The sequence below is a fragment of the Heptranchias perlo genome, chromosome 42 (assembly GCF_035084215.1).
Source record: "Heptranchias perlo isolate sHepPer1 chromosome 42, sHepPer1.hap1, whole genome shotgun sequence".
Taxonomy (NCBI): domain Eukaryota; kingdom Metazoa; phylum Chordata; class Chondrichthyes; order Hexanchiformes; family Hexanchidae; genus Heptranchias; species Heptranchias perlo.
Window position 1 is genome coordinate 12,898,678 of NC_090366.1, and position 15,078 is coordinate 12,913,755.

Here is a 15,078-nt window from a genome sequence, read left to right on the forward strand (position 1 = left end):
ATAGGGATGGAGATGGGGATAAGGATGGGATGGAGATGGAGATGAGGATGGGGATAGGGATAGGGATGGGGATAGGGATAGGGATGGGAAAAGGGATGGGGGTGGTGATGGAGATGGGGATAGGGATGGAGATGGAGATAGGGATAGGGATGGAGATGGAGATGGGGATGGAGATGGAGATGGGGATGGGGATGGGGATAGGGATAGGGATGGGATGGAGATGGAGATGGGATGGAGATGGAGATGGGATGGAGATGGAGATGGTGATGGAGATAGGGATAGGGATGGGATGGAGATGGAGATGGGATGGAGATGGAGATGGGGATGGGGATGGGGATGGGGATAGGGATAGGGATGGGAAAAGGGATGGGGGTGGTGATGGAGATGGGGTGGGGATGGGGATGGGGATGGGCGTGTAGGGGGGGGAAGAGGTAAAACTCAGCCAAGTTTCCCACTTCTGATCACCATCCATTTCCTCTTGCCAGAAAACCTGTGCATGTCACGTGAGGGCAGGTCATGCACCCTATGGTCGAATATCCTACACAATGTCATGGATCTAGAATGGCCATTTGATGCCTGAGGATTGTAGCTGCCATAGAACCAGGGCCCAACATGAGCCAGTGGTGTCAAGAGATTAGGGAGAAAAATTGTGGAGGGGGGTAGAGGGAGGGAATTCAGAAACCAAAGAGAGATTCAAAAAACCACCAAACCCAATATTTAGCACTCGAGGTAAGACAAGGATTCTTCTAATCATCGGCTAGCCAATCCAAGCCCTCAAGCACTGCTTTTTGGTCTCCAGTGGTCCAGCACTTCGACTGCAGAGGCTGAATTCACTCTTTCAGTTGCTGCTTAAAGGCCTCACAGATGTGGCTGGGCAGCTCTTCGAAACCCGTTGCCAGAGCATCTACTTTCGTCGCCAAGGTTACCAGTCTTTTTTCCAGCTCGCTGTAGGAGTCAGACATCTTGGAGTTCATTTCACACAGGACAAAATGCATCTTAAATGTAAGAGCAGCACAGTTAAACTCCAGGCTTTAATCAATTTTCAAATCAGTTGAAGCATGGTATTCCCCCTCATCACATAGTTAGTTCCTCACAGAATCCCAATGGGCCAAACCCCTTCCCATTCACTCCCGTTGTACAGAATCCCAATGGGCCAAACCCCTTCCCATTCACTCCCATTGTACAGAATCCCAATGGATCAAACCCCTTCCCATTCACTTCCATTGTACAGAACCCCAATGGACCAAACCCCCTTCCCATTCACTCCCGTTGTACAGAATCCCAATGGACCAAACCCCTTCCCATTCACTCCCATTGTACAGAATCCCAATGGACCAAAACCCTTCCCATTCACTCCCACTGTACAGAATCCCAATGGACCAAACCCCTTCCCATTCACTCCCATTGTACAGAATCCCAATGGACCAAACCCCTTCCCATTCACTCCCGTTGTACAGAATCCCAATGGACCGAACCCCTTCCCATTCAATCCTACTGTGTGGAATTCCAAAGAATGGCTATTGTATAGAAAGACACTTCCTATATTTACGCCACCTCTGAAGTCTGTCCAACTCTTGTGGAGGAAAAGTCAGCAGAAGGACCTCAAGGATCAATAATTATGCAGAAAGCCCAATCAGCCCTGGTGCATAGTTCCCAGTAATGCAGCCCCACCAGGCTGCCACAGAATAGACACTTGGCTAACAAAATGAACTGGGCAGAGGGACTAGATGGGACATGCGGACAATGGTCGCTCATCACCCATGAGGGTTTCTGAGCTGGAGGGAATTCCCAAAGGAACTGCTGTTACCTTGGAGAGTTCCATCATGGCGCTGACTTGATCCCAAAGTTTCCTTTGCTTCAGCTTCGCTTTGCGGAACCTGTTGAGATGGGTTAACAAGTCAGCCGGCGACAATCAGAACCGCATCGTAAAACATTTAGGGACCTCTGGATGCTGAGGTGGCACGTTGGGATCGCACGTACTGCCACCATCAGTCTCCACTTTGCTTCGATCTCCCGTTGCATAGAATCCCAATGGACCAAATCCCTTCCCATTCGCTCCCATTGTACAGAATTCCAATGGACCAAACCCCTTCCCACTCACTCCCATTGTACAGAATCCCGATGGACTAAACCCCTTCCCATTCACTCCCATTGTACAGAATCCCAATGGACCAAACCCCTTCCCATTCACTCCCATTGTACAGAATCGCAATGGACCAAACCCCTTCCCATTCACTCCCATTGTACAGAATCCCAATGGACCAAACCCCTTCCCATTCACTCCCATTGTACAGAATCCCAATGGACCAACTCTCCCACCGACGCCCATCCGTCCAGTCCCCGAACTCTCCCATCGAAGCCCATCCCTCCAGTACCCGACCTGTCTAGTATCCTAACTGAGATCAGCCAATTCAACACAGACCAGGGATCTAACCTGGACCTCCCTGGTCTGTATGGGCTCAGTACCACAGTGGGTAATGGTGCAGTTACCTCCATAATCAAAGTGCCACAGAGGAGCATTTTAACAGGCGGTCACTGCAGATGAAGAAACCCCCGTACTTACTTACAAACCGTTGAGAGCAGGCTGCGTTGATATATCTTGATCTTCCGCTGATCTTGCCTCTTTCTGTGTTTGTACAGTAGCCAAGCCACTTCAATCAGATTAGCAGCAATCTTCTGGACCTGTCAACATTTGAATAGGCCAAAGTTGAAGAGGGAGTCTCCTCATCAGGACTCTAAATGGGGAGGCTCATCTTTGGGACTCTAAAAAGGGAGCTTAATCGTCAGGGTCCTTTTCAAAAATGGAGTCTCATTCTAACTCTCCCATCGAAGCCCATCCCTCCAGTCCCCTAACTCCCCCATCGAAGCCCATCCCTCCAGTCCCCTAACTCTCCCATCGAAGCCCATCCCTCCAGTCCCCCAACTCTCCCATCGAAGCCCATCCCTCCAGTCCCCTAACTCTCCCATCGAAGCCCATCCCTCCAGTCCCCCAACTCTCCCATCGAAGCCCATCCCTCCAGTCCCCTAACTCTCCCATCGAAGCCCATCCCTCCAGTCCCCCAACTCTCCCATCGAAGCCCATCCCTCCAGTCCCCTAACTCTCCCATCGAAGCCCATCCCTCCAGTCCCCTAACTCCCCCATCGAAGCCCATCCCTCCAGTACCCTAACTCCCCCATCGAAGCCCATCCCTCCAGTCCCTAACTCTCCCATCGAAGCCCATCCCTCCAGTCCCCCAACTCTCCCATCGAAGCCCATCCCTCCAGTCCCCCAACTCTCCCATCGAAGCCCATCCCTCCAGTCCCCGAACTCTCCCATCGAAGCCCATCCCTCCAGTCCCCTAACTCTCCCATCGAAGCCCATCCCTCCAGTCCCCCAACTCTCCCATCGAAGCCCATCCCTCCAGTCCCCTAACTCTCCCATCGATGCCCATCCCTCCAGTCCCCCAACTCTCCCATCGAAGCCCATCCCTCCAGTCCCCTAACTCTCCCATCGAAGCCCATCCCTCCAGTCCCCTAACTCTCCCATCGAAGCCCATCCCTCCAGTCCCCTAACTCTCCCATCGAAGCCCATCCCTCCAGTCCCCTAACTCTCCCATCGAAGCCCATCCCTCCAGTCCCCGAACTCTCCCATCGAAGCCTATCACTACCGCCCCCTCCGTTGATGAAATATTTCGCATTCCTGCACAGATCTGAATCTCGGTCCTGCAGGGGCAAGGGTAACGTCCTAAACGACTGCTCCACCTCTGGCCCCCCCCATCTGTCCGACTCCTCACCTCCTTTGTGAGCAGGATGTCCTGCATGAAATTGTGGACGTGCTTCTCATCCTTGCTCAGCTCCAGTTTCTTAGCGATCACAGCGATGAACAGCGCCGTGCAAAAAACACCCTTCAGGAAGAAAAACACAGCTGGTTTAAAATAAAGCGCCAGAGTGAATGAGACACAGTGTTAGATCGGGAACAAAAGGATCATATTTGTACCCTGTTTGGAAACAATATGGAACGTATATTAGGGACCGTGAACTAGTAGATGTTCACACTTGATTTACACTTGCCGTGCCTCACAGATTGCTCCTTATAATCATCTCCTTCCACACACACACACACACACACACACACAAACAAAGTGGCTATATACTATATATATAATATATAGCTATTCTATATAGCTATTCTATATATAGAATATATAGAATATAACTACCTATAGAACATATGTAGAATATAGTTATTCTATATGCTATATAGTTATTATATATATAAAACCCCCCGAACCCCTCGATTAGATTCCAGTCTGTAACTCTCTCCCGGGTATCTGTTATTCTATATATAAACCCCCCCGAACCCCTCGATTAGATTCCAGCCTGTAACTCACTCCCGGGTATCTGTTATTCTATATATAAACCCCCCGAACCCCTCGATTAGATTCCAGCCTGTAACTCACTCCCTGGTATCTGTTATTCTATATATAAACCCCGCGAACCCCTCGATTAGATTCCAGCCTGTAACTCACTCCCGGGTATCTGTTATTCTATATATAAACCCCCCGAACCCCTCGATTAGATTCCAGCCTGTAACTCACTCCCGGGTATCTGTTATTCTATATATAAACCCCCCAAACCCCTCGATTAGATTCCAGTCTGTAACTCACTCCCGGGTATCTGTTATTCTATACATAAACCCCCCCGAACCCCTCGATTAGATTCCAGTCTGTAACTCACTCCCGGGTATCTGTTATTCTATATATAAACCCCCCAAACCCCTCGATTAGATTCCAGTCTGTAACTCACTCCCGGGTATCTGTTATTCTATATATAAACCCCCCCGAACCCCTCGATTAGATTCCAGCCTGTAACTCACTCCCGGGTATCTGTTATTCTATATATAAACCCCCCAAACCGCTCGATTAGATTCCAGCCTGTAACTCACTCCCGGGTATCTGTTATTCTATATATAAACCCCCCCGAACCCCTCGATTAGATTCCAGCCTGTAACTCACTCCCGGGTATCTGTTATTCTATATATAAACCTCCCGAACCCCTCGATTAGATTCCAGTCTGTAACTCACTCCCGGGTATCTGTTATTCTATATATAAACCCCCCAAACCCCTCGATTAGATTCCAGTCTGTAACTCACTCCCGGGTATCTGTTATTCTATATATAAACCCCCCCGAACCCCTCGATTAGATTCCAGCCTGTAACTCACTCCCGGGTATCTGTTATTCTATATATAAACCCCCCCGAACCCCTTGATTAGATTCCAGCCTGTAACTCACTCCCGGGTATCTGTTATTCTATATATAAACCCCCCCGAACCCCTCGATTAGATTCCAGCCTGTAACTCTCTCCCGGGTATCTGTTATTCTGGATATAAACCATCTGACCCCAGCTTGTAAGTCAGTGTGTAGCCGGTGTTTCTCACGCACATGAACTGAAGAGGACTCTTCCTACCAGAGCTCCTATTATCAGGCAGATGAACTTGCCGCAGGCAGTGAAAGGGACCTTGTCACCGTATCCAATGGTGAGGAAGGTGATGGGGATGAGCCACATGGAGGCAAGAACATCATTGGTGCTGTTATGGCGATTTTGTCTGTGGGAGGGGGGTGAGATCAGGGCAAGTGTCAGTTTCACCGGGATACACATATACAGAGAGAGCATCGCACACACTTATCTACAAAACTAGTCGCTGCACTTCAGAGTACTTTATTGTTTGATCTTTAAACGTGGAGGGAAGGGAGGAAGGAAAGAAAGACCTTTCTACAGGGCCTTTCACACCCTCAGGACACCCCAACGCGCTTTACAGCCAATGAGGTACTTTATGAAGTGTAGTCACTGTTGTAATGTAGGAAACGCCAATTTGCGCACAGCAAGATCCCACAAACAGCAATGAGATAATGACCAGATTAATCTGTTTTTTAGTGATGTTGGTTGAGGGATAAATATCGGCCCCAGGACACCGGGGAGAACTCCCCCCTGCTCTTTTGCGAAATAGCGGCCGTGGGATCTTTTACGTCCCACCTGAGAGGGGCAGACGGGGCCTCGGTTTAGCGTCTCATCAGACCTCCGACTGTGCAGCACTCCCTCAGTCATGCAAAAACGCCAAATTTGATCCCAGTTCTACGCTGATTCAGCCGATTTCAGTTGGGCAGCGACGGCTCATTACGATTGCTCTCCATCCCCCAGGAGGGGGAAATCAATTCTGAATTAGTGCCTACTGCCCACTCTGGAACGTGTGTGTGTGTGTGTGTGTGGACATCAGGCAAAGTCATCAGCCGTGATGCACTCCATGGTTGAATAGCCCCCTGACACCGATTGGACTCGCGTACAAAAATGGCCATTCGGACGAGGCACCGCAGCAGGAGTGAGCACCTTCAGGAGAAGAGACAAAATTACGAGGGAAGATTGCAGAAACTTTGGCAACTATAGACCTAGATAATAGCTCAGTTTGTCAAGGGTGCAGAGGAGGGCCACTGGAATAATTCCTAGTTTGAAGCATCTTAGTTATCGAGATAGACTAAAAGAGCTGGGACTCTACGCTTTAGAGAAGCATAGACTTAGGCGAAGATCTGATTGAGGTTTATAAGACGGTGAAGGGATTAGATTGTGTTTGTGTGGACGGTTTGTTCCAATTAAATAGGTTTAGGGAGGACCAGGGCTCACAATTTTAAAGTCGTACGAGGCCCAGGTCTGGGTTCGATGTCAGGAGGTGTTTCTTTTCCCGGGGAAGAGTGGGCCTGAGGAACAGGCCTCCGGCTCGTCCGGGGGGACATCGATTCCCTGAATTCCTCCCAGCGAGAGAGAGGGACCTGTTCCTGTCTGGGGCGGAGACCCCCTCTCACAAAATGCAGCTCCTGCGTAAAATCATCAGGGGCCGGACTGATCACCCGGACTAGTTTCGATCTCGCAAGAGAGTCGGAGAGGAATTTCCCAGAAGTCTTCCCCTAAATTGGCCCTGGGTCTTTTTATCGCCTCTCCCGGGAGATCACATGATTTGGGGAGGGGGGGCGGGGACGTCAGTGGATCTGGCGATCCACGAGGTGCCTCTGTTGTGTTAGGACGGGCTGGATGGACCAGAGGGTCGTATGAGACCACTCAAACAAACCCCGCCCCCCCCCAACCACCGCCCGCCCGGGCGCCGCGACATTGTCTGTTAAGAGACGCTCACCTCTCACAAAGGCTCAAGGCCCACGATGCAATGAACCACACTGAGAAAACAAAGAGCAGCAGAATCTTGCCCGGACATCTGTTCATGAGAACCTTCAGGACGAAATAGAACTTCAAATTGATCTTGCTGAGGGATCCAATGGTCTGGTACGATGGGTTAAGCACCTTGCTGTACAAGAAGATGACCCTTTGGACCAAGTAGATTCGGAGAAACATCAAGTTTGACAAGACGATACCTGCGTTGGACCAGGGAGCGTTGGAGGTCCAGGGGAACACAATGGAATACGGGTGGACAACACAGACCAACAGCTCAAGGCTTATGTAAAGCTTCCTCTCCCTGGTCAAAGCAACAGTCCACTCCTCAATGCCTTCATCGATCATGAACAGCTGAAGTCAGAATTTGACAAAAACAGTCAACGCAAAGGACACACAATTCATGGAGTCATTCGTAAGAAGGAAAGAAAATAGAGGGACACGGGAGCGGAAAGAGGCCATTCAGCCCCTCGAGCCTGTTCCGCCATTCAATCCGATCGCGGTTGACCTGTATCTTAACTCCATCTACCCGCCTTGGTTCTGTAACCCTTAATCCCCTCACCCGACAAAAATCTATCCATCTCAGTTTTGACATTTTCAATTGACCCCCGGCCTCAACAGCTTTTTGCGGGGGAGAGAGTTCCAGATTCCCACTCCCCTTTGTGTGAGGAAGTGCTTCCCGACATCACCCCTGAACGGCCTGGCTCTAATTTTAAGGTTCTGCCCCCCTTGTTCTGGACTCCCCCCACCAGAGGAAATAGTTTCTCTCCATCTACCCTATTGAATCCTTTAATCATCTTAAACCCCTCGATTAGATCACCCCTTAATCTCCTACACTCGAGGGAATACAAGCCTAGTCTGTGCAACCTGTCCTCGTAATTTAACCCTTTTAGCCCTGGAAGACGAAGAGGCTGTTTAGGCCATTGGAAAGAAAAGACTTGCATTTCTATCGTGCCTTTCACGACCTTGGGACGTCCCAAAGCGCTTTACAGCCAACGAAGTACTTTTTGAAGCGTGGTCACTGTTGCAATGTGAGAAACGCAGCAGCCAATTTGCGCACAGCAAGATCCCACAAACAGCAATGTAATAAATGGTCAGATAATCTGTTTTTTTTTTAGTGATGTTGGTTGAGGGATAAATATTGGCTCCAGGACACCGGGGAGAACTCCCCCCTGCTCTTCTTCAAAATAGTGGCCGTGGGATCTTTAACGTCTCACCTGAGAGGGGCAGACGGTGCCCTCGGATTGACGTCTCATCCGAAAGACGGCGCCTCCGACAGTGCGGCACTCCCTCAGTACTGACCCTGGGGAGCGTCGGCTTGGATTACGGGGCTCGGGTCTCTGGAGTGGGGGTTTGAACCCATGACCTTCTAACTCAGAGACGAGGGAGAGAGAGAGAGAGAGTTTTTTTTTATTCGTTTATGGGATGTGGGCGTCGCTGGCGAGGCCGGCATTTATTGCCCATCCCTAATTGCCCTTGAGAAGGTGGTGGTGAGCCGCCTTCTTGAACCGCTGCAGTCCGTGTGGTGAAGGTTCTCCCACAGTGCTGTTAGGAAGGGAGTTCCAGGATTTTGACCCAGCGACGATGAACGAATGACGATATATTTCCAAGTCGGGATGGTGTGTGACTTGGAGGGGAACGTGCAGGTGGTGTTGTTCCCATGTGCCTGCTGCCCTTGTCCTTCTAGGTGGTAGAGGTCGCGGGTTTGGGAGGTGCTGTCGAAGAAGCCTTGGCGAGTTGCTGCAGTGCATCCTGTGGATGGTACACACTGCAGCCACTGTGCGCCGGTGGTGAAGGGAGTGAATGTTTAGGGTGGTGCATGGGGTGCCAATCAAGCGGGCTGCTTTATCCTGGATGGTGTCGAGCTTCTTGAGCGTTGTTGGAGCTGCACTCATCCAGGCAAGTGGAGAATATTCCATCACACTCCTGACTTGTGCCTTGTAGATGGTGGAAAGGCTTTGGGGAGTCAGGAGGTAAGTCACTCGACGCAGAATACCCAGCCTCTGACCTGCTCTTGTAGCCGCAGTATTTATATGGCTGGTCCAGTTAAGCTTCTGGTCAATGGTGACCCCCAGGATGTTGATGGCAGGGGATTCGGTGAGAGTGCTACCCACTGCGCCACGGCTGACACTGCAACTTCGCAAAAAAGCAGGTCTTTCTTGGTCGGCGAAAGTCAGTCGCAGTCTTGGCAACCAGGTGCAGTAACTAACTCGGCCATCAGGGGAGCGATTACTAGTTATCTCACACAAGGGCTGCCTGCAGTGACTCACACCAAGACTGGCTGGTGTCTCGACTCACAATCTGCAGCTGTGTGCCGGTGAGATAAGAGGGAGCAAGACTATCAGGGCTGTACACACAGCCCCTGTGGTCTCCGTTTAACAGGAAACAGTGCAGGATGTGCCCGTGAAAAGGGAAACTTGATTTTAAGCAAAGGATTGTGTCAGAAGATATATATTTATTTTTTTCCTTTGGCAGCAGTGTTAACCTTTTCACCCTTCTCACCAATAACAATGCCAGTGGTCAGGCTGCTGGCGCAATGGAACCGTATCCCTTTTCCCGTTAATCTTTGATAGGAAAACTCATCTGCGCCCTCACCTAAAACGTAACTCGAGATTAATCAGGTATTTGTTTCTCTTCGTTTATTCTGGGCATCGTTGGAGAAACAGCCCCATGGGCTGCACCGAGGGTGTGTTGAATTGAGGCAACAGCTTTTTCCTGTGCGCTTAAAAAGTGCCTGCGCCCATTTCGCAGAATTACATTGAATGTTCAAAACAGAAACAGGCCATTCGGCCCATCTGGTCCATGCTGGTGTTTATGCTCCACACGAGCCTCCTCCCTCCCTACTTCATCTCACCCTATCAGCATATCCTTCTATTCCTTTCTCCCTCATGTGTTTATCCAGCTTCCCCTTAAATCCATCTACACTATTCACCTCAACTACTCCTTGTGGGAGCGAGTTCCACATTCTCACCACTCTCTGGGTAAAGAAGTTTCTCCTGAATTCCCTATTGGATTTATTAGTGACTATCTTATATTTATGGCCCCTAGTTCTGGTCTCCCCCACAAGGGGAAACATCTTCTCTCCGTCTACCCTATTGAACCCTTTCATAATCTTAAAGACCTCTATCAGGTCACCCCTCAGCCTTCCCTTTTCTCGAGAAAGGAGCCCCAGCCTGTTCAATCTTTCCTGATAGTTATAACCTCTCAGTTCTGGTATTACCATTGTACCTTTTTTGCACCTTCTCCAGTGCCTCTATATCCTTTCTGTAATGTGGAGGCCAGAACTGTGCACAATATTTCAAGAGTGGTCTAACCAAGGTTCTATACAAGTTTAACATAACTTCCCTGCTTTTCAATTCTATCCCTCTAGAAATGAACCCCAGTGCTTGGTTTGGACTTTTTATGGACACGGACTTGCGTGGACAACAGCCCACTTAGGCAAGGTATCTGGGGAGCATTGGCATTTTAAAAATTCATTCTTAGGGATGTGGGCATCCCTGGCAAGGCCGGCATTTATTGCCCATCCCTAATTGCCCTTGAGAAGGTGGTGGTGAGCCGCCTTCTTGAACCGCTGCAGTCCGTGTGGTGACGGTTCTCCCACAGTGCTGTTAGGGAGTTCCAGGATTTTGACCCAGCGACGATGAAGGAACGGCCGATATATCTCCAAGTCGGGATGGTGTGTGACTTGGAGGGGAACGTGCAGGTGGTGTTGTTCCCATGTGCCTGCTGCTCTTGTCCTTCTAGGTGGTAGAGGTTGCGGGTTTGGGAGGTGCTGTTGAAGAAGCCTTGGCGAGTTGCTTCTGGAACTGTACCCCAGCACGAGGGGAAACAAAGGGTTAAAGTGATTAAGACTGTCACAATTACCTGAATATCCCTGATATGATAGGCCACAATCAGTCCAAGGAGCAGGAGAGTGGAGATAGTGATGGCAGCTCCCAGTGTGGAGCTTACGTACTGTTAGACGAAAAGAGACAAGTGTAATTCAGAGAACTAGCAAGAAATGCTTCACCACTTCCATATGTGGAAATCCGTAATCTTCACCAGATCAGCAAGACACCCACCGGACAATGATCCTACAAGTAAGCTCACAGGTCTCATTTGTTATAGAATCACACTATGATACAGCACAGAAGGAGGCCATTCGGCCCATCGTGCCTGTGCCGGCTCTTTGAAAGAGCTATCCAATTAGTCCCACTCACCCCCCTGCTCTTTCCCCCGTAGCCCTGCAAATTTTCCTTTGAGTATTTATCCACTTCCCCTTTTGAAAGTTATTATTGAATCTGCTTCCACCGCCCTTTCAGGCAGCGCATTCCAGATCAGAACAACTCGCTGCGTAAAAAAGATTTTCTCATCTCCCCCTCTGGTTCTTTTGCCAATTATCTTCAATCTGTGTCCTCTGGTTACCGACCCTCCTGCCACTGGAAACAGTTTCTCCTTATTTACTCTATCAAAACCCCTCATAATTTTGAACCCCTCCATTAAATCTCCCCTTAACCTTCTCTGCTCTAAGGGGAACAATCCCAGCTTCTCCAGTCTCTCCACACAACCAGTTAATCTGTTTTTTTTTAAGTGATGTTGGTTGAGGGATAAATATCGGCCCCAGGACACCGGGGAGAACTCCCCCCTGCTCTTCTTCAAAATAGTGGCCGTGGGATCATTAACATCCACCTGAGAGGGGCAGACGGGGCCCTCGGTTTAACGTCTCGTCCGAAGGATTGGATCGGAACCAAGGGTCGGAAATCATATTGCACAATATTAGTGTCTGCTCGCTGAATTCATTCGGAACAGAGGTGTTGGCCTGTCCTTATTAAATGCCACCATTAAAAGGAAGACGTTAAGTTACCATGTCGATAATTTAATGGCGGCGATTTCACCCTGTAAGACTTTAATCATCTGGTTTGCTCTCCAATCATCTGTTTCAAAAAGCTGTGGGCTATTGGGCAAACTCTTTATCCAGAGGATTGCGAGGAAACTCAACCCCCATTCCCCAGGCTGTAAGTCCCCTGTTGCAATGGAGAAAATAACGGGACTTAACAATAACCAATCTCCAGGACCTGATGGTTTCCACCCCAGGGGTATTATAAGAAATGGATGACGAAATTGCAAATGGAGTTTGACATGAATGCAGATAGCACAACCCAGAAAAGTCACTCAGACTCATTAATGTCGCTTCATAGTGTTTTGTAATGGATCTGTAGGGTGAAGGAGTCATTTTGATCTAATGGTAGACGGTTAAATGTTTCAAGTAATTGGCCAAAGAACCAGAGGGGGGAGATGAGGAGAATTTTTTTTACGCAGCAAGTTGTTATGATCTGAAAGGGCGGTGGAAGCAGATTCAATAATAACTTTCAAAAGGGGAATTGGATACATACTTGAAAGGAAGAAAATTTGGCTATGGGGAAAGAGCAGGGGGGGAGTGGGACTAATTGGATAGCTCTTTCAAAGAGTCGGCACAGGCACGATGGGCCGAATGGCCTCCTTCTGTGCTGTATGATTCTATGATAAGTCCTCATGAGGCACTTTATTCGACGCCAGCATGTACTCGTTAAATCGCGAGCGTGGTGTAAGCAATTTTATTTTCGACCACTGACAAAGGACAACTCAGAAAACCTCCCCGACACACTTAACCATCCCTTGCAGACAATCATTGAGTCACACTGCTGTTGAACAATTTCCCAAAGCAATGGAAAAGAAAGAAAGACTTTCATTTTGACAGAGAGAGTGAGAGAGAGAGGGAGAGAGACAGGCAGACGGAGAGGAAGAGGGAGACAGACAGACAAAGAGAGGGAGAGAGAGAGAGAGGGAGAGGGAGGAGAGACAGACAGACAGAGAGAGACAGACAGACAGAGGGAGAGAGGGAGAGAGAGAGAGGGAGAGAGCGAGAGAGACAGACAGACAGAGAGAGAGGGAGAGAGACAGAGACAGAGAGAGAGACAGAGAGAGGGAGAGAGACAGACAGACAGAGAGAGTGAGAGAGACAGACAGACACAGAGAGAGAGAGGGAGAGAGAAAGAGACAGACAGAGAGAGAGAGGGAGAGAGAAAGAGAGAGGAGAGTGGGGGAGAGAGAGAGGGAGAGAGACAGAGAGATAGAGAGAGAGAGGGAGAGAGAGGGGGAGGGAGAGAGGGAGAGCGAGTGAGAGAGAGGGAGAGAGAGGGGGAGAGAGAGGGGGAGGGAGAGAGAGGGGAGGGAGAGAGAGACAGACAGACAGAGAAACAGAGAGAGACAAAGGGAGAGAGAAAGAGAGAGACAGAGAGAGAGACAAACAGAGAGAGAGACAGAATGACAGAGAGAGATGTAGGCGGAGGGAGAAAGGCAGAGAGAGAGAGAAAGATAAATAAAGAGAGAGACAAAGAGAAAGACAGAAAGAGCGACAGAGAGAGACAGAGGCAGAAAGAGAGATAGAGACACAGAGATATCAAGATATAATCGAGGGGACTGCGTAAGAAAGGGTGTTGGAATGATACATTTTTATGCCTCTCTCTTACTTTATCAACACTATAAATTTATTGCTCCTCCGAACACTTGTGTTTCCTAAGTTCCAAATCCTCCCCTGCCCTACAGCAACAACCTGCATTTATATAGCGCCTTTAACGTAGTAAAACGTCCCAAGGAGCTTCACAGGAGCGTAAATCAGACAAAATTTGACACCGAGCCACATAAGGAGATATTAGGACAGGTGACCAAAAGCTTGGTCAAAGAGGTCGGTTTTAAGGAGCGTCTTAAAGGAGGAGAGAGAGAGGCGGAGAGGTTTAGGGAGGGAATTCCAGAGCTCAGGGCCCAGGCAGCTGAAGGCACGGCCGCCAATCAGCCTCATGGACTGGAGGGGTAGGGGTGTAGGTGAGATCAGACGGATTACTGCCGTTCCTGATCGCAATGCCAGCTGCACAGTGCGCGTGACAGGGGGTGGCGGGGGAGGGGGGGGGGGGGTTGGGACTGGGCCGCGAGTCCCCCTGTGGTCGAATAGCCCACCCGCACTCGCCCGTCAGAGAGCCAGCGTGTGGCCCGGTGCTTGTGGGACTTCTGAGAAACTGTCAAGGGAAGGGGGGGTCACTCACCATGTGGCACTTGTGCCAAGATAGTTCCATGGTGACGATCATTAGTCCGATGCCGAGCCCAGCCAGCAGCAGCGACCAGGCACTCAGCCTCCTCTTGCCCTCCAACAAACACTTTCTCCGCTGGAGCTTCCAGGCGATGTCTCCCGGGGGCCTGCCCCTCTCTGCCCTCTTCCTGCGCCGCTCTGCAGCTGCGCTGGCGCGGGTGGGAGTGGTGGTCCGAGCAGGGGCGCCCCGCACGTCCCAGGTGGGCAACTGCTCAACCGTCGAGGCACCACGACAGGACATGCCGAGGGGGCCAGAGAGAGAGAGAGAGAGAGAGGGACGGAGATCTCCGCAGAGTGCTGCGGACTGAAGCTTTATCTGCAAGAAAGGAAGCAAGAGCTTCCTTTCGAAAGCCGAGTATAGCCGCAGGATAGGATACGGGGAAAAAAAAGGGTTTTACCATCGTGTGTGGGGAGGGCAGTTCAGTCAAGTCAATGCCTGGATCAGATCAGCCACCTTCTCTGCCGTTTGACTCAAAGCAACGGCCTCACTGCAACTGACCCACCCTGACCTGTCGTCCAACGCACAGAAAGAGGGCACAGAATCGGAAGGGACAGCGGCAGTGAGACTCTGCTTAAAAGTGACACCGTTGCATGGAATCATGCGGCAACAGAAGGAGGCCATTCGGCCCAGCCTGCCCGTGCTGGCTCTTTGAACGAGCGATCCGATTAGTCCCTCCTCTTTCCCCGTAGCCCTGCAATATTTTTCCTTTTCAAGTATTTATCCAATTCCCCTTTTGAAAGCCACGATTGGATCTGCTCCTGCCCCCCCCGCCCCCGCTTTCA

General features: G+C 50.1%; 1 protein-coding gene across 1 annotated transcript; it reads right to left on the reverse strand.

The window, feature by feature from the left end:
• Positions 1 to 427: 427 nt before the first annotated feature.
• LOC137306217 (intermediate conductance calcium-activated potassium channel protein 4-like) lies at positions 428 to 14,603 on the reverse strand. The gene is made up of 8 exons (XM_067975329.1): positions 14,252 to 14,603; positions 11,058 to 11,147; positions 7,162 to 7,547; positions 5,448 to 5,586; positions 3,774 to 3,884; positions 2,564 to 2,682; positions 1,808 to 1,877; positions 428 to 995 (listed from the first exon to the last, which is right to left on the reverse strand). The coding sequence occupies exons 1-8, from the start codon at positions 14,534 to 14,536 to the stop codon at positions 831 to 833; spliced, it is 1,365 nt and encodes a 454-aa protein (XP_067831430.1). The 5' UTR covers positions 14,537 to 14,603; the 3' UTR covers positions 428 to 830.
• Positions 14,604 to 15,078: the final 475 nt, after the last annotated feature.

Excerpts from the sequence above, each read along its gene's own strand:
- LOC137306217 (XM_067975329.1), bottom strand. The coding sequence starts at position 14,536 with ATGTCCTGTCGTGGTGCCTCGACGGTTGAGCAGTTGCCCACCTGGGAC. Across the intron at positions 3,885-5,447 it reads GCCTGATAATAGGAGCTCTG|GGTGTTTTTTGCACGGCGCT; the intron begins GTAGGAAGAGTC and ends TTCTTCCTGAAG. Across the intron at positions 1,878-2,563 it reads CTGCTCTCAACGGTTTGTAA|GTTCCGCAAAGCGAAGCTGA; the intron begins GTAAGTACGGGG and ends CCATCTCAACAG.